The 26,830-nt window shown below is 37.9% G+C and overlaps 1 protein-coding gene and 1 long non-coding RNA gene across 4 annotated transcripts in view; one reads left to right on the top strand and one right to left on the bottom strand.

Annotated features, from left to right (window-relative positions):
* Nucleotides 1-26,830, bottom strand: part of LOC106508298 — a 74,028-nt gene that overhangs the window by 28,899 nt on the left and 18,299 nt on the right. Inside the window, exons 4-5 of one of the 3 annotated variants that reach the window (XR_002335843.1) lie at nt 21,887-22,034; nt 16,559-16,618 (exon numbers count right to left, since the gene is read on the bottom strand). This is a non-coding gene — a long non-coding RNA (uncharacterized LOC106508298). Of the gene's footprint in view, nt 1-16,558; nt 16,619-19,677; nt 22,035-26,830 lie in introns of those variants that run through there. The other 2 variants (XR_002335841.1, XR_002335842.1) reach the window with 2 other exon arrangements.
* SOSTDC1 (sclerostin domain containing 1) lies at nt 7,126-11,687 on the top strand. The gene is made up of 2 exons (XM_003482678.4): nt 7,126-7,762; nt 10,311-11,687. The coding sequence occupies exons 1-2, from the start codon at nt 7,558-7,560 to the stop codon at nt 10,724-10,726; spliced, it is 621 nt and encodes a 206-aa protein (XP_003482726.1). The 5' UTR covers nt 7,126-7,557; the 3' UTR covers nt 10,727-11,687.

The raw sequence follows: 26,830 nt of genomic DNA, 5'->3' as shown, positions 1-26,830 counted from the left end.
TTATTAAACTCTGAACTCTGCCAACCCTGGTTCTCCTGACACTTCAGTCTCCCCATAATCCAGCTTTAAAACTTTGACTTCATTTCTAACCTACCTCTTTAGTATCTCTAATCTCTGTCCTAGCCTTTTCTCTTTCTTTCAAGTTCAGGATCTTATGCTTTCCCTTCCTATGTTGAGTATAACCACACCTAAACCATCCCTACAGACGGCAGCTAGATTCATTCTCCTGAAACATCATATGGATCTTGTGCTTTCTCTGTTTAACATTTGTCAGGACTGGTAGAAGTTGTATTTAATAAAATCACATGGAAAACTCCTTGATATTACCTACTAAAGCTGAGCATATACACATCCTATATCTCATCTATTTTGCAACAAGATGTATATCCAACAAAAATATATGCCTATATACATTGAAAAATAGGTACAATAAAGTTTATAGAAGCATTATCCATAACAGCTAAAGGCTGGAATCAGTTCAGTCTAGACTGGATAAATATACTGTAGATGTCCATGCAATGCAATAGTCTGCAGCAACGTAAAAAGTCATTTCTAAATCAAATTCTCAAACCAGTAAAGCTAATAACTGGTGTCAGAAGTCAGAAAAGTAGTTTACATTTTTAGGGAGGAGGAAGAAATTGGTTAAAAGGATAGGACAGGGAGGGAAATTCTGGATACTGGAAATGTTCTACCGCTTTACCTAGACATAAATTACACAGTGTTTTCATTTTGTGAAAATAAAAATACACACACACACACACACACCCACACACACCTTCAATGGCTTTCCATTGTCTACCAGATAATGTCTAAACCTCTAAAACTACAAAGTAGGATTATAGTCAATGATCTGCTCCAATCTCCCTTTCCAATAGATGTGATTAAACTTGTTTCCCATGGAGCTCCCGTTGTGGCTCAGTGGTTAACAAATCCGACTAGGAACGATGAGGTTTCGGGTTCAATCCCTGGCCTTGTTCGGTGGGTTAGGGATCTGGCATTGCCGTGAGCTGTGGTGTAGGTTACAGATGTGGCTCGGATTCCTGCGTTGCTGTGGCTGTGGCATAGGCCAGTGGCTACAGCTCTGATTGGACTCCTAACCTGGGAACCCCCACATGCCGCGGGAGTGGCCCAAGAAATGGCAAAAAAGACAAAAAATAAATAAATAAATAAAACTTGTTTCCCATATTCTGAATCGCATTCCCTTCACTTCAGCTATGTTGTTACTGTGGGACCATCTACACCACAGCCACCATCTGTACTAACTTAGAAGCTGATAACTTCATTAAAAGTATCAGAATTAAAATTAGAAATTCCTGTAACAATTTTATTTCCCAGAAAACACTATGGTGTTGTTGAGCCAAATGCTCTGCTAAATTCTCTCTGTTCTCCAGTTTTCTGACATCTCAGGGACCTGTCAACTGTTAAGTCTCTACTGATGATGTTATGTCATAATCAACATGGACATGGCCATGGAACCCATTGGTACTTAAATATGAGACTCCTCTGGAAAGAGTGCAGCCAGACTGCATGTTGCCAGGGCTAGGAGCCTGACTTGGCTGTGTGATACTCCAGACACTGGTAGACAGCAATCCAAACCAACAGTGACTGAAGTATTTTGCCTAAATCTAGGTTAACATTCATACCTGAGAGAATCAGATATGGCTGCCAAAATTTCTAGTGAGCAGTGGTATCACTGTAGGTGGTAATTGTTGTGACCATCTCTGTGGGACAAAGCATTAAACAGTCACTGGGGGACACGGAGAACACAGAGCCCTTGGGGATAAGTAAATACAGGAAAAGGATATGGGGTTGGGTTTGGGCCAGTTGGGCTGAGCTTTAGGGCAGGGTTTGCATCTGATCATGCAAACTGGAAGAATCTGAAGTAGAAGCCCAGTTAAAATATATGAGGTGACTCTGATGGAGATTATGAGGACAGGCCACAGTCAAGAGGGCATATGCATTTCTAGAAGAGTGTGTCTCAAACTTCAGCACACATAAGAATTGCTTGGAGAGCTCTTTAAAACAAGGTTTCTGGGTTCTACTGCAAGGAATTCTGATTCTGGCCTGAGGGCAGGCCCAGAATTTGCATATCTAACAAAAGTAAAACCAGATAAAACAAGGTTTTAACTATCGGGCTTGTGGAACAAAACTAATTCTAGCTCCTACCCACCATTGGGGGCAGGATATTTAATATGCTGCCACCCTTGGTCAAATTGAGGTTAGGGACTTGAGTGGACTAAAAGCACAGAGTAAGGACAACAATTCCTACTAAATAAGGTAGCAAATGCCAGTAAAAAGGATACTTACCACTCTCCCTAGTCTGTACAATCAGAAGGGAGCCTTATCCCTACTGTTCTAACTTGCTCCCTAGAGCAGGCCTGAGAGGTTTTCCTTAACAGCAGCTTGCTGGCATTTTTAGGAAATTTACCGGAGAATTTGTCTAGACCAGTACTTTATAATCTAGCAGATTTTGTACACCACAGATAATCTGGTGATGTCTGGAGGTCTTTTGGATGGGGCGAGAGAGGTGCTGTAGGTTCTAGTGGGTAGAACCCAGCCATGCTGCTAAACATCCTGCATCGTAGAGGACAGCTCACAACAAAGAATTATCCAGCTGAAAATGTCAGCAGTGGCATGACTGAGACATTCCATCTAGAAATATAGCCAACAGATTTGGGATTTCCATTTGGGTTTTATAACAGTTTACACTGGATTATAAGCAGCATTACCTAAATAAGTATTATCTCTGTTGAGACAGCTTATAACAAAAGGAATATATATTCTACAAATAAAACCAAAAGCATACTGTGTAGCCCAGAGAACTATATTCAGTGTTCTATGATAAACTATAATGGAAAAAAGAATACAAAAAAAACAATAAAAATGCAGAGACAACTAAGAAAGTCCATAAAGGAGGAAGAAATGGTACAGTAACATTGGGTTAAAGGGACCCCTTTAGTGGAATTCTAAACAGGAGCTTTTAGGAAAAGGAGGGAAAAATTCCATACCTCATTCAGCTCTGCAGTCCCTGGACTACAGCATCTAAAAAAAACTCTTGTCTCAACACATGTCGATATGAAATACATGTGGTATGTTAGCCCATCCTCTTTTTAAGGATTTTTATGCATGAAGATTCTGCAAGTAGTTTTTATTTTCTTCTAAAATCATGATGGTTACTTTCCCAGTTAACAAGTTCTGTATTATGACCTGGAACACCACTGAAAATAGTTTAAATCCATAGAGGACCATATAGAGCTCATCACTGCAATCAGTAAAGAATCAAGAATTTATTCTGATTCTTCTGTCAAAGATCAATGTCAGGCTAATTATTTTTCTTAATGAAATAACATTTATGTATTATTTCATATTCAATAAAGCTAAACAATTTCCCTTCTCATAACTTTTTTTTTCTTTTTTTTTTTTTTTTGCTTTTTAGGGCCACACCTGCCACATATGGAAGTTCCCAGGCTAGCGGGCAAATCGGAGTAACAGTTGCCAGTCTACACCACAGCCACAGCAATGCAGGATCCGAGCCACGTCTGCAACCTACACCACAGTTCACAGAAACAGCAGATCCTTAACCCACTGCGCAAGGCCAGGGATTGAACCCACATACTCATAGATACTAGTCGGATTCATTTCCACTGAGCCACAATAGGAACTCCCCTTCTCATAACTTTTTGCTTCCCATCTTAAATAGGATAATTGCATTTATTCGAGACTTGTAATTTTTTCAAAGTCATTTTTAAATTTAAAGATTCTAACGAGAAACAGCAGTCTTAGATGCATATTCCATGACCACTCTTTCTATGTTTCTTATGGGCCAGGTTTTGTGCTAGCTACTTTAATATTTTCTTATTCTCTGTGAGGTAGATGAGCTTGGTCATATTGTACAGTTGAAGGAACTGACTTAGATAGTTTCATGAAATATATCCAAGTTTATACAGATTGTAAATGGTAGAAATGAAATTCAAATTCAAATTTGCTGACTCCTGTGCCAGGAGTCACATGATAAATCATATTATTTAGAATATTAAATTACTTTGAAGTTTTTGCATATCAGACCAGTAGTAGGAAGTCCTGTATCATTCTTTAATTATTAATAATGGCACCGCATTGATGACTTGGCTGAGGACTGAAAAATAAGTTTCAAAGCTTGCTCAAAAGAATAAGAGTTGTTCAGTCACTGTATTTAATGATTCCTCATCTGATGCTTTCAGGGCCCTAGCATTCTTTGCAAAATGAATGGCTTAATTACTATATATTCTTCCTTTTTTTTTTTTTTAGGGCCACACCCTCAGCATATGAAAGTTTCCAGGCTAGGAGTAGAATCAGAACTACAGCTGCCGGCCTACACCACAGCCCCCTGGCGACATGGGATCCGAGCCTCGTCTATGAACTACATCATAGCTCAGGGCAACACCAGATTTCTGACCCACTGAGTAAGGCCAGGGATGGAACCCACATCCTCATGGATACTAGTCAGATTCATTTTGGCTATGCCACAATGGGAACTCCATATGTCTTCACTTTTTAAAGCCAATAATACTGTGTTAATCACATATGGCTATGTAACAAATTTTCCCAACTTAGTCAAAACTTTTATTATGTCACAGTTCCTGTGAGTGCCTCTGACTTAGAGTTTCTTACAAGATTGCAGTTGAGGCTTAAGCCAGGGCAGCAGCCTCATCTGAAGGACTGGCTGTGGGGAGATTTGCCTTCAAACTCACTTATGTGTTGTTGATAGAATTCAGGTCCTCTTGGGTCTTTTGGCCGGGGGAGGGCCTCTGTTCTTTGTTGGTAAGAGACATCAGTTCTATGCTGCGTGGTCCTCTCCATAGGAGAGATATCATGGTAATTGGCTTCCGTTGAAGCAAGAAGTGAGACAGCTAGAGCAGGCAAGCATGACAGGAAGTCACAGTACTTTGGTAACCTAATCATAGAAATCACATCTAAGAACTGACTTTCCTGTCCACATACAACAAACACAGTCTCCGTTCCTCAGGTGATATCTTAAGGCTGAGCCTATAGAATACTAGGTTCAGAGCAGATTTAATAATTATGAGTTGATTTGGTCAATTAGATTAGCCCAACCTAACACTTAACTGCAAATTAAAGTATCTCTTTCTCCTGACAAGAAAATAGTAAGGGGGAATAGATTAGATATTCTGACCCTCTTACTTCCTTCAGGAATTTGGTCTATCAGATGGTGGTTAATATTAACATACTTCACGTAATTAATATCAAGTCCCATGATAAGCAGGGTAAGGAATTCTAAATAGTGTTTCTGAAGGATGCCTGGTGTGTAATCTCCATGTGCACAGAATAAAATATGTTATTTTCCAAGAAGGATGTTAGACTAAATGACTACATGAAATCTTAAGATAGGGATCTGATTGGCAGTAAACACTAAATTGACCTTTGAGAATTTAGTTTTTAAAATTTTGATTATGTGGAATTTTGAATATACACAAAGTAAACAGAATAGAATATCCAGAATCCAGCCCAAACAACAATCATACTATCCCCACTCACACCCCTAACTACTCCCCTCCTATGTTATTTTGAGAGTTCATTTCAGGCATCATATTATTTTATCTAGAACTATTTCAGTATACACCTTTAAAAGAGAAGTAGGTGAAGTTTTATTTTTTATTTTATTTATTTATTTTTTATATCTTTGGCTGTGGCATGCAGCAGCTTGATGTGGGATCTGTTTCCAGGCTAGAGCTTGAACCTAGTCTGCAGTGGTGAAAGTACCCAATCCTAACCACTAGACCACCAGGGAACTCCCAGTTGTTGTTTTTAAACAAAACCACAGTACCAGAGATCCCTGGTGGCCTATTAGTTAAGGATCTGGCATTGTCACTGCTAGGGCTCAGGTCACTGCTGTGGCTTGGGTTCAGTCCCTGACCCAGGAGCTCTTACATGCCATGGGCGTGGTCAAAATGAAAATAAATAAATAAATAAATAAATAAAACAAAAAAACCACAATAACATTTTTCTCCCAAAGAAGAACAATAATTTCTTAGTATTATTAGTTAGTCTTTTGTTCTTAGTTCTTTGTTTTTACAGTGAGATGGAAAAATGGATAGATAATAAGTAGTTCTCAACTGGGGTGACTTTAGCTTCAGGGGACATTTAGCAATGTCTGGAGACATTTTTGATTATACTGGGGGTGTTACTGGCATCTAGTGGGTAGAAGGCAGATATGCGGCTAAACTCACAGAACAGCCCCCCAAAACAAAGAATTATCTATTCCAGAATGCCAATAGTGCCATGCACTGTGGAAAAACACAGATGATAGATTGATAGATGACAGCCAGCCAGACGGATGGATACATATGAATAGCTTACAATCGGTCAAAGTTAATCAGGTCAGTTTAATAGCCACACAAAGGGCAAAAATGGATTTAAAATTGAAGAGATTCAAAATTTTTGTTCCAATCAAAATGCCCCACCAATCAGGTGGAATGTTACAATTGTTTTAAGGATAGAGATCAGCAGCCTGGTTAGTAATTAAGAGAGCAACTGCAGTATGTATGGATAAAGAAGTTCTGAAAACTACCATGTTTCTTAGGTGAGTAGCAGAGCCAAAGGAAGTAAGGAACAAAATGTTTAGTAAATACAGGTAGAACATGTGTTCTGCAGCAAATGAAAACCTTGCAAAAATTATTTTGAATTTGCCAAACAATAATCTGTCAGAAATGGTTTTCTTTCATGTAAAATGATGCTATGAATGTAATGCTTATGTCATATTTTAAAGACGAAAATTGATGTTAGCTACTTTAATGCAGACAGAGCTATGCTCATTATTCTCTGCAGAGAACCCCTGGCAATAAGTTACCTAGCAGCACAGCAGTTTATGCAGATCAAAGCTGCATTATTTAAGTGTGTCCAGGGGGCAGAGTTTTAGCTCTGTGACTTATACTTTAAAAAAAAAAAAAAAAAAAAAAAAAGGTGGCTTGCATCTTGAGAAACAAGATATGTTTAACTAATAAAGTGCTTCATGCAAGTCCTACAACATTTAAATCCCTGAGTTCCTCCTGTTATCCGCAGATAAACCCCCTCCCTACCCCAAATTTAGAACGACTGTGGGAATGTAAATTTCTTCAAATGAACAGCAGCATATTTTCATTTAAATTAAACCCAAATGTAAACTAGATTTAGGAAAAGAAACAGCAGAGAGAGAGAGAGAAACAGAGACAGAGACAGAGACAGAGAGAGTCTGTAGCTGCTATAGAATGTGCCTGGCTGCTTCAGCTCACAGACGAGTAATGAAGTCCAACCCTGAAATTTCAGGCAATTTGTATACCAAGCTCCTCCTTTTCTGTAGTCTTCTCTTCCATTGGTAAAATTCTTTTGCAGGGTCATGTAGGGATCCCACCCCTTCTCTGTGTTTTCACTCTGAAGCTCTACACAACTTTACACCTGAATGAACGCCAAACCTCAGTGGATATATAAAGGGAACCTTGAGGAGGAATTTCACAGTTACAGTGCAGAAGCAGAGGGAAAGGAATTAACCAGCTCTCCAGCCAAGCAAATCCTCTACTCACCATGCTTCCTCCTGCCATTCATTTCTATCTCATTCCCCTTGCATGCATCCTCATGAAAAGCTGTTTGGCTTTTAAAAATGATGCCACAGAAATCCTTTATTCACATGTGGTTAAACCTGTTCCAGCACACACCAGCAGCAACAGCACGATGAATCAAGCCAGAAATGGAGGCAGGCATTTCAGTAACACTGGACTGGATCGGAACAGTAAGTGCATTTTACTTGCATGGATTGGGTTTTTTTCTTATTTGGTAGCCTTAGCTCACATTCCTGTAGAATTGTTTCACTGCTAACTAACCTGAACCATATATGTTTTGTTAGCTAAACAATCTGGGAGTAATCTGCTGCTTGTGTAGATTGGCATTCTTCCCTACAAAGTTAACTTCACTGAAACAGTGATTTGATTATGTAGGCACAGACTTAAGTTTTCAAACATCCCCCCAAAAAAATGTTTCCAAGAAATTAAACTGTCGCTTCCTTAAAATCATGCAAAATGAGAAGTTTTTAAAAAATTGTTACAAAAAAGTGTTGTTCTAGATAGTTTACATTCAGGATGTTTTCTGTTTACTTCAGGACCTGTGCAATTCTGTAATGTATATAAAGCTAACTAAACAAGGCATGTATGGGAAATTACAAGGGGGAAAAAAGAAGGCACTTTCTGGGAGGAAAAAATGTTGCTCACATCTATTTCTAAAATATGTCTAGTGAAATAGTTGAAGTTTTGATGATCATTGAGAAAGAGAGATGAAGCTAAAAATGTAGGAGAAGCTTATTTTTTCTGAAATAATTCCTTATTAACTAGATCAAAATTTAGGTAATTGTATATTTTTGTGAAAGACCAGGGAGACTTTCATAACTTTAGAGGCTTAAAATAGTGACAGTACAATAATACCTTGTAGAGAAAGTATTTTTCTTCTTTTCTCTTTGCTTAATTGACACACTAACCACAAGCTAGAAGGATTCAAATTTCTTCCTCTAAGTTTTTCTTTACTCCTTTCCTTTAGAAGAGTTCACCAGGTTTTAAGAGACTCAGAGAAATAGTGCACAGGAAATCTTACACAAATCTGTTGCTCCTCCTCAATTCCGTTCAGGTGCAAAAAGGGGTTTTGACTTCTAAAAAGTCAAAGTGAATATGACTGTTAATGACTTTCTAAGAAAACCAAGATGTTTTAACTTTCATGAAGATGCTTGCTTTCATAAAGACAGGAACTATCTGATTATTATTAGATTACTGAGCAATGTGGTAGGTATTCATTGTCAATAAACTGTCACTGCAAAAATGCCGAATCTCTATATACACAGGAACAAAAAGCTAGACAGGTCAAAATCATCTCTGGCTGTTTCCAGGTGCATTCCTAAGGCAGCTGCAGGAAGGTGAACTGCAGGAAGGCAGCAGAATCAACCAACCAGAGCATGCTGAATGGACAGCTAGTTTACACTTTAATTTTAATCTCACAATCTATTTGCACAGATGTATGTATATGTATATTTTTTTCAGAACTATCACATCCCTTTAGACTATATATCTCACCTTATAATTACTATGGCACCAAGATGAAGTAAAACTCCTAATTTGGTATTTCCTATTAGCTTTCAGTATACTGTGGAAGACAACTTCAGTGTCCCTTCTAATTTCTATTTTTTTAATTTCAGCAGTCTATACTGCAAATATATATATTTTTTCTCATTAACAAGGCTGATTTTTTTTTTCAAACTTGTTACAGGCAATTTTCCTCAAGTTTAGATAACAAAGGAATGGAAAGGAAAACTAAAAAATTTCAAGATTCATTTTTGCTTTAATTACATCAGGCATGTAACAAGAAACAGCCAATTAGAGAACATACTTATCAAATTCAAATGACTAAACAAAAAGTTTGCCATGACCAAGAATCAGGAAACGAACACCGTGATTCCTTTCACAGTTGTAAATCAGACATGTTAGGCAGGCATTTTTCTGCCATAAAATTCATGGAAATGTAGCCAAGTTGTTATGGCAACCATACGTTCCTGATTTAGGGGCTTTTATATTCTTTAAATGTTGAGCTATAGTGACATTTTGCATTTCAAACATTTTAATATTTGTATTTTTAAAAGATAACTTGGGAATTTATGTTTAAAATGTAGTTATTAAGTTTGATATATGAAATATCAGACGTTGTACACATAGGTATGCATGCTTCTCTGCAGCTGAATTTTATAACTGAAACAAAATATTAGGGGTTGCATTGTACACAATGTTTAAATACTTTCCACATTTTCTCAATAGATTTTTTTAAACGTAATTAAAAGCACTTGCAGACATCAACTGATATGACCAGTGAGTAAGAGAACATTATAGTATACACCTTCTTAGCTCATTAAAGAATATGTAATATTTATGTGTAATGAGTATTTATGCATAAAAATAACAGCTGTTTAATCCTTATTGAGGAGTAAGACTAAGAAAGTGGAATTTTTTCAAATACTCCACTAAACAATTAGCTAATGTTATAGATGAAAAAACAAACAAACAAACAAACAGGCCCAGTTTATCTTATTCCAAAAAATCTACAGCCACGTAAGCTGATAATTTTCGTGAGATCTTTCTTTACCACCATGCACGTGGAAATACAATAAGTGTTCACATCCTATCTGGCAATTTGCCATCATTTGGACATGATTTTTGTCATTGCAGGTTATCTAAAAAAAAAAACAAAACAAAAACCTGTCCATTTTTTTTTTTTGCGTCTGATGCACATTTTTTTCTTTCCTGCAGCTCGAGTTCAAGTAGGTTGCCGAGAACTGCGTTCCACCAAATACATCTCTGATGGCCAGTGCACCAGCATCAGTCCTCTAAAGGAGCTGGTATGTGCTGGTGAGTGCTTGCCCCTACCAGTGCTCCCCAACTGGATCGGAGGAGGCTATGGAACAAAGTACTGGAGCAGAAGGAGCTCCCAGGAGTGGAGGTGTGTCAATGACAAAACGCGCACCCAGAGAATCCAGCTGCAGTGCCAAGATGGCAGCACGCGCACCTACAAAATCACAGTGGTCACCGCCTGCAAGTGCAAGAGATACACACGGCAGCACAATGAGTCCAGTCATAACTTCGAGAGCATGTCACCTGCCAAGCCAGCCCCACATCACAGAGAGCGGAAAAGATCCAGCAAATCCAGCAAGCACAGCATGAGTTAGAATTCAGACTCTCTAAACTGGACTGACTAGTAACCATCTGCTTTACAGATTTGATTGCTTGGAAGACTCAAGCCTGGCACTGCTATTTTCTTACTTGGAAATATATGCTTTCTGCTTTGATCAAACCCAGCAAGCTGTCCTAAGTATCAGGAACTTCTTTGGGAATAGCTTTTCCTTTTCAAGTTTTTCAGGATGTGTGCATTTCCATGAGTGTGATTTGCATTTAAATTCCACGCATCCTGCAGTACTTAATTCCTCATGGTTCTTGAAAGACTGGTGATACTATACACATCACTGAATCTTTACTTGTCAAAACAGAAAAGGGCTTCTCTGTTACCCTCCATTTCCCAAACCATTTTCCCCCACCTACCCAACAAAACTTCTTCAAAATCGAAAAGTTAAAGGTGCTTTTTTGATGATCTTCATGGGAACAATTTAGCAGCCAAGAATGATCTCCCTTTGAAAGAGTGAAAGACCTTGTGACATTTCACTTCAAAAATAAGCCCTGTAGCTTTTTACAGTCTCATAGTATGAAATTATACCCTGCATGCTGACCCTCGCTTGGAATGGAATGCCAGAAATGCATGGCAGCAGCTAATAAGTAAAGCTGATTAACTATTTATTTGTCAATGTTATTATTTAATGAGCTTTCACGTGTGATTTTTTTCTAAATGTTAATTTTTTATGTTTTGAAGCTTTTTCATGTACCTAAATATTTTCTTGTATTATTTGTGGTTGATCTAGAAATATGACAATACATGCTGTAGATATGTAAAATAAATATTTTAGTCTCCTTATTGCATATATGTTTTATCAACAATATGAATCTTTTAAAATCAATCAGATGTGTTGTAAAGATGAAATATGTAATGCTTTCTTGTTCAATCTGTGCAATGAGAAGTTGACTTGACCTTCAATTCCATCAGTTTCTTTTAACCAAAATAAACACTTCAAAAAGTTATTGTCCTTGTCTCTAACATGTATAAAAAGGTTCATGTTTACAGAAATTACAGAATAAATGTACCAGAGTAATTGCTTTTTTTAATAAGGCACATTCAAGTTTTGATAGAAAATTCCACAGTAGGAAAGAAAGAGAAAGGGAGGCCGTTTATTTCAGTAAACGAGGTGAAAAAGTTGGGTGGCAAACCAGCAGTGATTTGTAAAAAGAATATCATATTTAGGAGTTCCCAATGTGACTCAGCTGTAAGGAACCTGACTAGTATCCATGAGGACATAGGTTCGATCCCTGGCTTTGCTTGGTGGGTTAAGGATTCAGCATTGCCCTGAGCTGTGGTGTAGGTCACAGATGCAGCTCAGATCTGGCGTTTCTGCGGCTGTGGTGTAGGTCAGCAGCTGAGGCTCTGATTCAACCCCTAGCCTGGGAACTTGCCTATGCCATTGGGTGCAGTCCTAAAAAAAAGACCAAAAGAAAAGAAAAGAAAAGAAAATCATATTTATATATACACGAGGATGCCCAGTGTGCTGCTCATTATAATCAACAGGGGGAGATACATTATAAAATCGAATGCCTAGGCTACCATCCAATCTACACCATAGTTTCTGAAGATGGAACTCAGTTATCAGCAGTTTCAAAAGTTTTCCAGGTGATTCTCATGTACAGCTATGTTTGAGAAAGGAATTGTGAAGAAATCACTACCATATGTTGGGAAACTTTGAATACTGTAGCATGGCCCCCAAACCAAAAAATAGAACAACAAAGAAAACAAAAACTGGCCTTTCAATATTTTCAAGTTTTGATATGTCCTTATATTACCCAACTTTAATCATTCTTGAACAAGATTATACAATTAAATGGCTGATGTGTTAATTCAATCAATGATTGAGCCTAGCATTCCAAGAGAAGAAAACCAAAGAGGTTTGGTTAGGTGTCGATAAGATTTTTTTTTTTTTTTTGTCTTTTGTCTTTTCTGGTGCCACACCTGTGGTATGTGGAGGTTCCCAGGCTAGGGGTCTAGTTGGAGCTACAGCTGCCAGCTTACGCCACAGCCACAGCAACGCCAGATCTAAGCCATGTCTGCGACCTACACCACAGCTCATGGCAATGCTGAACCCTTAACCCACTGAGCAAGACCAGGGTTGGAACCCACAACCTCATGGTTCCTAGCTGGATTTGTATCCTCTGCGCCATGATGGGAACTGCAGGTTTTCCTTTTTTTGAATCTTGAGTATGAAAGAGTCCTTAGTGCTTTTTTGTAGTAGATTACTCTTTTTGTACTTACAGTCCAAAAGTCACATGTATATTACACAAAACATAGTAAGCAAAATAAAGACTTTAATGTTGTTCCCTCCCTTTGAGAGCTAGAAGAGTCTCAACACACATAAACACAAGAAAACTTCTCTCAACTTTACAATAATAAATAAAATAAAATAATAATTTATAGTCCACTATTGATTTATTTTCTACTCTAACTGCATCCTAAACTATTTATACAATATCATTATGTCAATAGAAAGAACATTCATAATAATTATAGGTTGAATATACCAAAAATATATTATTTCATTTATCTATTTTACTTGTTCATTATTGCTCAATATGGGACATTTAACATAGCAGAAAACTTAAGACACTTTAGCTATGTATTCCTTCTCAGCACAACAGCACCTTCTATAGTAGGCCCTAGATATAATAGTAAAAATTAGTGTGTCCTAAGGTTTGAGGCATAAAAAGGAGTTGACCTGACAATGGCTTCACAATTAAGACTACGTTTTTCCTTTTACTAATAAAGCATTGAAACAAAGGTTTTGGTGATAAAACCCTAAAATCATCATTAATTTGTTAATAATGTTTAGTAAGTGAATGTACTAGAAAAAATGAAATGGAATAAAAGAACATTATACATAAGATTTCTCATCTGTGCTAAGTCAAGAGTTGGATCCATTTCTCATGGTCATACTAAACTTACTGATTCATTTCAGGCCATATTTCATGTGATGCATTCATTGAATAGTATTTAACATCAAATGACAAGAGAAGGTCAGCAATCAATAAGAAAGACATAGGATACAAATAGAGCAACTTTGTAGTTATTTTAAATTTCTAAAAAGCACTTGCATCTCAATTACTGGTTATATTTCAGTTTCTGTTTTTTTTCCAGTTGACTCACATTTTTTAATCCATTAAACTCTGCAGGAGTTTCCTCGTGGCACGGGAAATCGAATCCACCTAGGAACCATGAGGTTGTGGGTTTGATCCCTGGCCTCACTCAGTGGGTTAGGATCTGGCGTTGCCATGAGCTGCGGTGTAGGTTGCAGACATGGCTCAGATCCCGAGTTGTTATGGCTGTGGCACAGGCCAGCATCGACAGCCCTGATTTGACCCCTAGCCTGGGAACATCCATATGCTGCGTGTGCAGCCCTAAAAAGCAAAAAAACTAAAAAAATAAAAATAAACTCTGCATAATTGTATTTTTGCCTTAGTAACTATCATTTCAAAATGATGATGATCATTTTGGCCAAGTCTGACTTCTAGCTTACATGCATAATATTTAGCCATAAAAATTTTATTTATCAAATTTATTTTGACCAATATGGATAAAGGGCTTTTTCTAAGTGGTTTGATAGATAGCAGATAATTTGATAGATAGATATTTATATTGATATTAGATATATAGAGATAGATGTTTATATCTGTAACAAGAATGAAAAATTAATAGCACGTACACAAATGAAAAAATCCATATAATGTACTACATGTAAGCTAAACATGGACATAGAGCCTTCAGAAATATCTATTTGCAAAAAAATTAATACTTTGAATACAAATCATTTATATTTATTCATTTATGCTAGTCACAAAATAACCACCAACGGGCAATAATCTGTTCACCATGTTTATTTAATTATGCATTGTTCAAAAAATAATGAAAATTAGGGTGTGTTTTGTTTTTTGACTGCTAACATGGCATGCAAAAGTTCCCAGGCCAGGGATTAAATCCGTGTCACAGAAGTGACCCAAGTCACAGCATTGATGGATCCTTAACATGCTAGGCCACAAGGGAAGTCCTACAGTATGTTTTTTTAATTTAAAAAGATTGAATCTTATTCCATTCCTGCCTTATTACAAATTAGTAAGGTTTTGCCAGGAGATCTTCCTGTATCATTCAGCCTATATGCTACTTGCAATGATTTTTTAAAAATTATGTAACCCAATCTATTTATTTAGCATGATATTTACTTTCATAGATATTTGGTAGATTATACTAGGCAGTTGTGAGAGGAAAGAATAGTATTTAGCCAAAGCAAAACCAAGAAACTTTCACATTACTGATTAAAGTCTTTGAAAGTTTAAATTTAGTGTGTTGTAGAGTTCCCGTTTTGGCGCAGTGGAAATGAATTGGACTAGGCAGCATGAGGTTGTGGGTTGGATCCCTAGCCTCGCTCAGTGGGTTAAGGATTGCATGTGTCAGTGGGTTAAGGATCTGGTGTCACCATGAGCTGTGGTGTAGGTTGCAGACGTTGCTCGGATCTGGAATTGCTGTGGCTCTGGCGTAGGCTGGTGGCTACAGCTCCAGTTGGAACTCTCGCCTGGGAACCTCCATGTGCCATGGGTGCGGCCCTAAAAAGACAATAAATAAATAAATAAATTTAGTGTGTTGAAATATATAAATTGCAATCACCGTGAAATTTAGGTATCAAAATCTCATTCATTATATTTGGAACAAAATTATGGTTTGGATTAGACTTAACTCTAAAAAAAAATGTTTTTTAGCACTAAAGTGGCAATTCACTGCCTACTGCAAATTCAGCACTTACATGCTTTCTACAGTCACATGGTTGTAATGAAAATAAAATGCATGGCAAATCTTTGATGAAATCCTTCCTTATAGACATTCGAAAGAAGTTCAGTGGGAAAATGACTTTGGATCCGCAGTGCTACAGCATATTCTCTTGTTAGAGTGTTTCTTTTCCTCAAGGACATGGTGATGACTCCATTTTGGTTTAATTGAACCTATTTCTTTTTGTGTGTGTGTCTTTTTAGGGCTGCAACTGTGGCATATGGAGGTTCCCAGGCTAGGGGTCAAATCGGAGCTGTAGCGGCTGGCCTACACCACAGCCACAGCAACAATGGATCCGAGTCACATCCTCGACCCACACCTCAGCTCACAGCAATGCCGTATTCTTAATCCACTGAGCAAGGCCAGGAATGGAACCTGTGTCCAGATTCATTTCTACTGAGCCATGATGGGAACTCCAATTGAACCTATTAAAATATAGCTTTGTGTTGAATTGATATTAGTCTAGGCTTGTAAACAGTATATATTTGGTCATTAGAAATCTTTGTTACTTCCACAAAGAGAGAGCTACTAGTATAAATATTCCCAAAGACTTTCTCCTTGTCAATATCTTTTTAAATTCAGTTCGTCTGTCCATCATTTCTGACTCCATAGTTAACATCCCATTGGGTGCCTTTGCCTGCATATTTTGCAAATTGTCTCAAGGAGCTGCAGGGTATCAACTACTGTAGAAATCTCAATGGGAAGATCCAGTCTCAAGAATTGATTTAAATGAATTAATGACAAGCTGATTGCATAATTATTTCCAGTGCAAATTCGGCTAAGTGATAGTGTATCATCTGCATGGATTTATTTTTTGCTACAAACGAATACTGAAACAGTTTGGAGATTTACAAAGGAACTTAAATATTTTCTTTTAGGAGTTCTCTTTGTGGCTCAGTGGTTAACAATCCCAGCTAGGAACCATGAGGATGCAGGTTCCATCCCTGGCCTCGCTCACTGCGTTGCCCTGGGCAGTGGTGTTGGTTGCAGACATGGCTCACATCTGGAATGGCTGTGGTTGTGGCTCAGGCCGGCAGCTCTAACTCCAATTTGATCCTTGGCCTGGGAACTTCCGTGTGCTGCTGTTGCAGTCCTAAAAAGGAAAAAATAAATTTTTTTTAGTAACTGCAAACCAAAGGTTACCTTACATTATTATCTCATTTTCTTTCCCGTGGTAGAAGTAGATGCATGAATCTGAGACAGAATGTCTAATTTAGTGATATTATCAGTGATATAGACATAGTCAGTGAAAGTTCATTGTCATTAAAACTGATGACAAATTATTACAGTCTTTTAAATTAACTATACTTCAATAAAACTTAAAAAAAAAGAAGACACTGAAGGAACACCAGCTTAAAAATAAATACATAAGGAGTTCCCGTCGTGGCGCAGTGGTTAACGAATCCGACTAGGAACCATGAGGTTGCGGGTCGATCTCTGCCCTTGCTCAGTGGGTTAACGATCTGGCGTTGCCGTGAGCTGAGGTGTAGGTCACAGACGCGGCTCGGATCCTGCGTTGCTGTGGCTCTGGCATAGGCTGATGGCTACAGCTCCGATTAGACCCCTAGCCTGGGAACCTCCATATGCTGCGGGAGCGGCCCAAGAAATAGCAAAAAGACAAATAAATAAATAAATAAATACATAAAACTGATGAAGAGTTTGATATGCTTAAAGAAAACTTAAAATATAGATGTCAGGATTTCCCGCTGTGGCACAGTCGGTTAGGAATCCAGCAGCATCAGCTCACTGCGGAGGCTCAGGTTCAATCCCCAAGTGCATTAAAGGATCAGGTGTTGCTGTAGCTATGGCTAGGATTCAGTCCCTAGCCTAGGAATTTCCATGTGCCACAGGTGAAGTCATAAAAAAAATAGTAATTAATTTTTTTAAATTTAAAATAAAATTTAAAAATATAGGCATCACTCTTTTCAGTAGGAATAAATTTTTTGGAAACTTACTGCCATTAAATTCACACAAATTTAAGAATGTTTTATGTTACAGTTTCGGTGAATTTTCACAAGATGATCATTTGAGTTCTTTTATTTATTGAGGTGTTAACATAAATTTGGCATTCTTAGCCTACAACACTGAACCCAGCAGCCCAATAATCAGGACTTGTAAGAATCTATTCCAATCTTTAATTAGCACTATATTTTATGTTAAATAGTTGACAGCTTTTTTTTTTTTAACTAACTGGAACTTTCTCTGTATTTGTTCGCCTTGTTTCCTCTCTTACTTTTCATATGTGGTTTATGGTTATAAAATAATTTCTTTTTGATTGTTTTACCTCCTCAAGCTTAAAGAGTTCAACAATAAGAACAACTCTTTCTTGCCACAAATTTTCTTATTGCAAACCAAAGACAAAAATTGCCAAATTCATTTATTACTCTAATAAAGAGTTGCCATTTTGCCTGTTGACACTATCTTTCCTAAGAGTTGACTAATTTTATCCACTTTGCATACTAATTAAGAAACATTTTGCATTTAGATTATGACATGGTTTGACACTTTAAAGAAGTAATAAACAAAATCCAGTATTATATAGCTATTTTAAAATAATTGCATACTTCTGAAATAATGGCATTGTAATCAGTTTGCTCTGGGAAGGGGCCGGCAGTGATGGCATGATCTGCTTTGCAATGTATGGTAAAGTCCCAGCAAAGCAATCTCCAAAAAGAGGGAGGTTTTTATGGATTACACCAGTTGATTGCTATATCATGCAAATCATGCTGATATTACATAAATTAGGTTGGTTCATTTGAGAGTAATAATTTCTTTAAAGACTTGCATTGTATTTGTGTAAATGTATATTTTATCCTCATTGCTTAATTCATATAATGAGGGGGAAAATCCAAGAGAATGCCTTCAGCAGATGTTGGAGCTGGAATAAGGATCTTTTTTTTTTTTTTTTTTTTTTTTAATCATTGTGTTCTTTTGGAGTTGAAGTATTTATGATTCAGTAGTAGGATTAAACTAAACAGGTGTGGTTCCTGAACCTTCTGGGTTATAAGAACTTGCTGTTGGGTTTCATTATCTCTTTTATTACCAGAGATAATGATAAGCATGTTCAAGTGGAAGATGACCACAATACCAGAGCAGCTGGAGGTGGAGCTGAAATAAAAGGCTGGAACATGCTGATGACAGGGAGAAAAGGCTTGTAAGGACACACAATCAACACCATAGCATAGCATTGGAATGAGTTCTGAAAAGCCACAATCACTCAGGACTGCTGCCCAAAATAGGAACCTTCAAACACTGCATAATTTCCAGGCTATCAGAAGGTCTGCTGCTCTTTTCCCTGGTAAAAACAACAAACAAACAAGCAAAACAAACAAATCCTCTCTCCAGCTCTTCCCTAACTGCTGATAGTTCATTAACTTTCTAACGTCAACAATTTTGATTCCTTTCAAGTACAAACATCTCTGGAAGAGAAAACACTTTAAGATAAGGTTTGCAACCTTACTGCCTACCAGACCAATAAGTTGGGAGTAAGGCAAGGGAAAAGGACAATTAAAGCAAAAACAAAAACCATAAAAAAGGGCAATTTTACATCTTCTCTCTCTTGGAGTAATAAAACTCTACTGAAAATCTAAATATTTTATATGAATTTTCCCAACTTATAAGTAGTAGCAGTAGACTTTAAAATTCCTGTACTCGAGGGAGTTCTTGTCGTGGCTCAGTGGACATGAATCTTACTAGCCTCCATGGGGATGCAGGTTTGACCCCTAGCCTCGCTCAATGGATTAAGGATCTGGTGTTGCCGTGAGCTGTAGTGTAGGTTGCATAGCTTGGATCTGATGTTGCTGCTGTGGTGTAGGCCAGTGGCTACAGCTCTGATTCGACTTCTAGCCTGGGAACCTCCACATGCTGTGGGGGAGGCCTTCAAAAGGAAAATAATAATAATAATAATAATCCTGTGCTTGATAAAGTAGACAGAGCTGCCTCATTGTTAGGTCAGTTTAAGCTGGTCTATGAGCCTTATAGAGTGTTTAAATAATCTCTCAGTTTAGAATTAGGAGAACTTAATTCCAGTCCTAAATGTGCCACTTCTGAATGGCCTTGGGAAATTCCGCTCAACTGTAAACTTCCTGAGATCTGTGTTGACATCTCTGTATCAGTCAGCATCCCAAAAGGAAACAGACAATGCACACAGAATAAGTTAATAAGGATTTATTTATAAGGGGACTAATTATAAAAGTCTGACTGGGGAATCAGGAATGCACAGGGCATAGTGCAGGAGGCCAGCCCAGCAACAGCAAAGCTGTCACAAACACATGGTCTTAAAAAAGAGGGAAGGATGAGCTTATTGGAGCCAGAAGGTGAGAGCACACAGTGAGAGGAGAGTGGGTTATTGTCACTGCTGAGCAGTCTGTCAGAGGACCTTGCAAAGCCAGGGGTCCAGAGGAATAATACCCTTGTCACCCTCCTTTCTACTTCATCCTTCTGATCAATCTTCTGCCCAGGCTCCTCACTAGTTCATTCCATTGGAGGCCATGGGCTTAGAAGCTGGTGGATGTAATCTGTACATGTCAGCCTTGGGGCAGAGGGCAGAGTGAAGATGGATATTCAATGTCAAACATACCTGCCTGGCAGGATTTCCTCTACAAAACCTGGAACAGTAGATCAGTATATTGCACTCAGTAGGCACTGAATTATTATAGAATCTTTCTTTTTTTTTTTCTTTTCTTTTCTTTTCTTTGTCTTTTTAGGGCTGCATCTGCAGCATATGGAGTTTCCCAGGCTAGGAGTAGAATCAGAGCTGTAGCCGCAGGCCTACACCACAGTACAGCAATGTGAAATCCAAGACGCATCTGTGACCTACACCACAGATCAGGGCAACAACGGATCCTTAACCCACTGAGCACGAGGCCAGGGATCAAATCTGCATCCTCATAGATGCTAGACAGATTTGTTCCTGCTAAGCCACTATGGGAACTCCTCTTTTTTCATTTAAAGTGTAGATATTCAGATGTAAGGATTAAGATCCAAGATCTCTTCTAGTATTAATCTTCCCTTTTCATGCTGGGAAAGAATCTCAAAGAGACATTTGGGAGAGATTCTAAGAGTTTTGGATTCTGTACCTTAAGGTCAGATATCATGTACCTCAAGAGATTAATCCAACTATTAAAGCCAGAAATGCACAAAAACTGAGATCACATTTTTTGAGCAATATCTCATTAGCACAGGTAAAACAGGGACGTGTTTACAATAGACTCCTATTTCTTTGAGAAGTTTTCACTAATTGCATTTTATGGGTGGAGTGGGGGATAGCAATTGGGTGTTCATTTTTGCTTTTACTGCTGTCATGTGTTTTAATAACATTCATGTCAGAGTTCCTGCTGTGGCACAATGGGATCAGTAATTTCTTGGGAGTGCTGGGTCTCAGGTTCAATCCCTGGCCCAGAACAATGAGTTAAGAATCCAGCATTGCAGCAGCTGTGGCTTGGGTTGCAGCTGTGTCTTAGATCTGACTCCTAGACCAGCAACTCCATATGCCAAGGTGCAGCCAAAAAAGAAAAAAAATAACAACATCAAGAAAAACACAATCATGTCATTGAACATGTAGTCAGAGGTGAATGATTAGCTACAAATCAGTTTCTATTTGGGATTTTTTCATGAAAGCCATTAAAACTTTAAATGCTATATTAATTGGAAAAAGAAACCATCTATTTCACAAATCTATTACACACTGAGAGCTACTCACCAAATATGGTAATTCTCACCAAAAGGCATTATCTAGAATATAAATCTATGTACAATGCTAAGCTTATTCCTCAGCCTGAGAAAAGAAAGCATTTGAAGATGGCAGTGTTTAAGCTTGGCAGCCATTACAACCCATAATGAAAATGAAACTTTAGAATTAAAACGCCAAGATTGAAGGAAAGTAGCTCAGGTAGCTACATAGCCCTACATGATTTCAACACATGTAACTCTTACCCACTCACATTGTGCTCCCCAGCAGTCATCAGTAACGCAGGAACTACAAAAAGGTGCAGCAAAACATCATCATGATTCCATAGGCAGCTGGTCTCTTCACTTGGGACAGTGATAATCATACCACAGCTTCATAGAGTGGGACAGATCCAGGGAATGATGACAGCAGGATGCCAAGACATTTAAAATGCACATCAAAGCCAATTTAGAAACTTGGCATAGGTGTGGAATGATGGGAAATGAAGCACTTGGCTCTCAGAGTTTCAAAGACTCACATTAAGGGGAAAGCACTACATAGATAAAAGACGATGAGAAAGAATGAACAGCTGTGCCAGGCTGTGCTTGGTGGTTACACTGCCGACTGAGCTCAGCCTTTAGATGTACAAAGGATAAGAAGCACTGCCAACTTCGCAATTTCTTTTTCACCTACCTCTGAATACATAGAAATCACATCTGTAACTGGAATATGTCCCTGTTCCTCTTATTACACTCTCTTACACTTGAATAGCCATATGTTAGGATGAATCCGCTCATGGTAAATTACTTGGTCCAAACAGAAGTTCTAGAATGTTGGGATCCTAGAAATGAAAATACAAAGAAAAGATTAGATGGGAAATCCATCCAAAATTCTATTTATTTTATTTGGCATTTTGTTAGATAGTGTCACAGAGCAGTCACGACTACAGGTATTGGAGCCAGAATACATGGTTTTGAATTCTGGTCTTGTCCTTACTAGCAGACTACTTTGAGCAATATATGCCTCAATTTCTCATCTGTAAAATGGGGATAATTATCCTTACCTTAGAAAAATTCCTGAATGTACAAGTGCATAGCGTCAGCTGTTACTGCTATTGTTATTGGTATTATTTTATTTCTTAAGTTGAGACCAGCTAGTTGAAAAGAGAAGAATGGAGGCTTAGGGAAGAACTTCGTCTTCTCCAAGTTCTTGGTCAAGAAAGTAGACAATGAGTGGGTCAGAGAGAAGCAGAGGAAAGAAGGAAGAATCAGCAAGGAAGGGGAATGCAAAGTAGAAGGCAAGTGCATCTTTGGAAGGTATTCTGGACTGATCTTATTCAATTTTCAATAAAAATAAAGCTCTGGCATTCTGGTAGTTTTGAAAGAGGAAGTCTCTCTCTCTCTCTCACTGTTTCAATGTCTTTTTCCATCCCCCCCTCCCTTTATTACCATTTTAGAGCCACACCCACAGCCTATGGAGGTTCCCAGGCTAGGGGTCGAAACGGACCTACAGCAGCTAGCCTACACCATAGCCATGCAACACTAGATCCCAGTCACCTCTCTGACCTAAACCGCAACTCATGGCAATGCCGGATCCTTAACCTACTGAGCAAGGCCAGGGATCAAACCTCCATCCTCATGGATACAAGTCAGATTCATTTCCTTGAGCCATGATGGGAACTCCTTCATTCCCTTCGAATCACCCTACCTTTACTTTTCTTGGTTATGTTGTCACTTCTCATTTATTTCATATATTTGCGTGACACAGAACTTACTGTTGGAAATATTTTCACACAGTTATCCTCCTTTTGTCCCTTGCTTTATCCTGACTGCTATTGTGTTTGCTTACTTTACTACTACGTCACTCTAGGGCACGCCCTCTCGTTCATTCTTTCAACAAAAGGAACAGAGAGGTTTGCTTTTACTTCATTCCTACTTTTTCATAATTTCGATACAGTACGTCAATCCAATCCTAAATGTTCAGAATATTGTTTTCTTCTGTTTTTTCTTTTTATAATTTATATTAACTGATGGTTTACAAAAGTCATTCCTATATTTTTTTGAACATATTTCCACAAGAAAAAAGAATTTGGGGAACTTTTCTCCAAAACGTATTTATTTATTTACCTATAAATTATATATAATCATATTGATCTGTTATATACATTATAAAACATATTTAAAAACAGAAATAGAGTAAAATGAGATAAAACTGAATACAGAAAGTTCCCACTGTGGCCCAGTGGGTTAGGAGCCCAGCTGGTATCCATGAGGACATGGGTTTGATCTCTGGCCTCACTCAGGGGGTTAAAGGATCAGGCATTGCCGTGAGCTTTAGTGTAAGTCGAAGATGTGGCTCGCATCCTGCATTGCTGTGGCTGTGGTGTAGAGGGCAGCTGCAGCTCCGATTCAGCCCCTAGCCAGGCAACTTCCATATGCCACAGGTGCGTCTCTAAACTAAAAAAAAAAAAAAAAAAAAAAAAAAAAATGAATACAGATTTTCTTCCTGTAGTCCAATGGATCATTGAAGCCTAAGAAATAATAATACAAAAGAAGAAAGACACGAGCAAGTGGACTTGACTATATTCTCTGAAAATAATAAATGTCATATAATTTTGGAAAACACAAAATTCTATACTGCTTATTTAACGTATACTCCTAAGCATTTCTTACACATTTCTCAATCCTATATCAGTGCCTTTTAAAAGCTCTGTTGTTAGTAATTGTGTGCTACAAAGTACAATGGCCTTCAAAATCACAATCTTTTTCTTATTTACTTATTTGTTATATATGTATTTTTCTCCATGTAAAGATGGTTTAATACAGGGGAATCCAGATGACAATAACATAAATGGAAATAAAGTATTTAACACCATTCTAAAAAGCAGTGGCAAAATTCCAGGGAAACATGCCTGCTGTATCTGGAAGTATATTTTATCTTTGGCCTCACAAGAAGATATTTAGAAGAAGTATAGAGGTTCTGTTGCTAAAGATTCTTTCAACATAGTTTACTGATATGAAAAAGCGCTGAAACTTTCTTATACCAGGATGTCATTAATATACTTGGCAAATTTGCCTCATATCCATTAGAAACATTATATTCCTGGGAGTTCCCACAGTGGCACAGGGGGTTAAGAAGCAGACATTGCCACAGCTGAGGTGGAGGTCAAAGCAGTGGCTTAAATTCAGTCCCTGACCCAGAAACTTACACATGCCACAGGTGCAACCAAAACAAAACAAAGAAACAAAAAACCCAAAGAGAAAAAAGAAACATTGTATTCCTAATTAATGCCAGCATTTAATATGGATATTAACTTCCATTTGTGTCTTTTTTTTAATATTAGAAAAGGAAGACACTAGAAACATTAGAATATTCACTTCTGTAGGTGAAAAAACTTTTATTATTTTGTGCTTGAAACAGCATGATTCAGTAATTTTAAAATAGTAGTTGGCTATTATTCCCTTTTCTCTCCTGTTTTGTGCTTGCTTTTCATAGATGAAACTACTGTCACATACTAGTTAAAGCAACTCTGATGAGTAAGCTGTTTCTATTATAATAGCAGCATATAAAGCTTGGATTAACAATCAAACACCTTTGGAATGAGAATAGAAATGGTATTATTACTGGAAGCCAGTCTAATCTATTGCCTTTTTAAATCTGAGCCATATAACTGACCAGTTAATTGCTCTAGGTTTTATGTACATCTTTTTTTTTTTTTTTCAATTAGGCTGAACTTTCTTGGAGAGGTAAACCATGTTTTGTACCATCCCCTGTAGTTCTTACATAATAAGTTGGTATCGTCTTTATGAAAAAGAATTCATCTTGTTTTTGCAAACCAGAGAATTCCTTTTGTGGGTAAGGGAGTTGGGATTAAATATTGCTATGAGACAAGCAGAGGCTGCTAAAACCCTTAGATATCTAGATGGTCAGAAGTGCTGCCTCTTTTTCTTTCCACCATGAGACATGTCTCTAAGCCATAGCAAGGAGCCATGGCTGCAGCCCCACCAGCCTTGGTGGGCCTTGCACAGTCCTTGATTTCCAGCTGCCTGGGATCCTGCTGTAGTAGATGAGTGCTAATAGACAGTTGTGAAGTAATTAGTAGGAAAATGAGAAGTGTGGGTGAGGTTTGCTGGAAGAGGCAATTCAATACAAAGATTGGACCCAGCATTCCTCAGGGATTTATTGAAAGTCTATTTCATGTGGATGGTGTTTTCCCTAATGTTTCCTTTTTTTTTTTTTTTTTTTTCTGACTTTTTTCAAGCTCATTATTTCAACTCAATGTCACACTCTCAGTTCTCTACTATATTTCATGATACTGTAACTCAGTCCTTTAGTGAGGTGAAATCAGTGCCTCTGAAGCTCAAAGAGAGGACTAGTGACTGTATACATTCTGCCCTTGACACAAAGGACCATTGTCTAACAAGAGAAAAATCTTGACAACATGGAAGAAACAGTATGTTTTTTGTGCAAATCTAATTGATGTGTGCTCTCTTTGATATGGTTTTTTACATCAAAATAGGGTTAGTTGAGACAGGCAGTTTTAATTGTTTTATTCCTTCCTACTTGGTCTTAAATTTCTTTTAAGGATGTTCATAGTAAAAATTATTTTCAAGCCATATCCAAAAGGGTATCAATATCGACACATACTTTTAACTTTATGAAAACTTGAGAGAGCATAAAACAGACCTTCATTTTAGTGTTACTTCCTACAATTTTTTATTTTTTGAAAAGTTGTCTTTTCCTACTACAGCTGAGACCTGAAACTTAATAAGCCATAGCAATGGTCTAAGGTAAGTAGTATACTCTTAGGCAAGATCTAGCATATTACTGGAAAGACAAAACAAAACATAAAAAGTGTTAGTAATAAGATTCAGTGAATAGAAAGGATTCCAAAGAAGGATTCCTAACCTCATATGTGAACTACAAGACATTATAAAAGTCATTTGGGCACTCGTGGTTTGTCCTGTGACCTCATTTCTTTGACTGATGTGAGCAGAGTTGTTGATCTTTCAGTTTGTTTAGCTGTTCATTTTTTATTGGGACAGAGTGTGACTTCTAGCTTTTTATTTGCTGAATTGCAGTCCTTCTTTAAAGACTTTCTCTACCTAAAATTGAAACAGCCTCTTTTCTTTTTTTGTCTTCTTGCCATTTTCTTGGGCCACTCCCGTGGCACATGGAAGTTCCCAGGTTAGGGGTCCAATTGGAGCTGTAGCCACAGGCCTATGCCAGAGCCACAGCAATGTGGGATCCGAGCTGCATCTGCAACCTACACCACAGCTCACGGCAACGCCAGATCCTTAATCCACTGGGCAAGGCCAGGGATCGAATCTGCAACCTCTTGGTTCCCAGTCAGATTCCTTAACCACTGAGCCACGATGGGAACTCCTGAAACAGCCTCTTATCTACTGACAAGTTGCCCTTGCTGTGGCACCTGCCCCTTCTATCATCGTCTGGTAAACATGGTTATCATCTACCCACACTTACCTGATGATATTTGTATCCATTTGTACCTTCAATACCAGTGTATTACAACCACAACAACATTTTAATAACAGATAATAATGAGTAAGCACTTATTTAGATCACACATCTAAGGGTTTTCTGGGGAATCAATTGATCTAGGTGGGGTTTGGATGA

Source organism: Sus scrofa, chromosome 9, assembly GCF_000003025.6.
Source record: "Sus scrofa isolate TJ Tabasco breed Duroc chromosome 9, Sscrofa11.1, whole genome shotgun sequence".
Lineage (NCBI taxonomy): Eukaryota > Metazoa > Chordata > Mammalia > Artiodactyla > Suidae > Sus > Sus scrofa.
The sequence above is the reverse complement of the archived record's forward strand: the minus strand, read 5'-3'. Positions and strand labels throughout refer to the sequence as shown.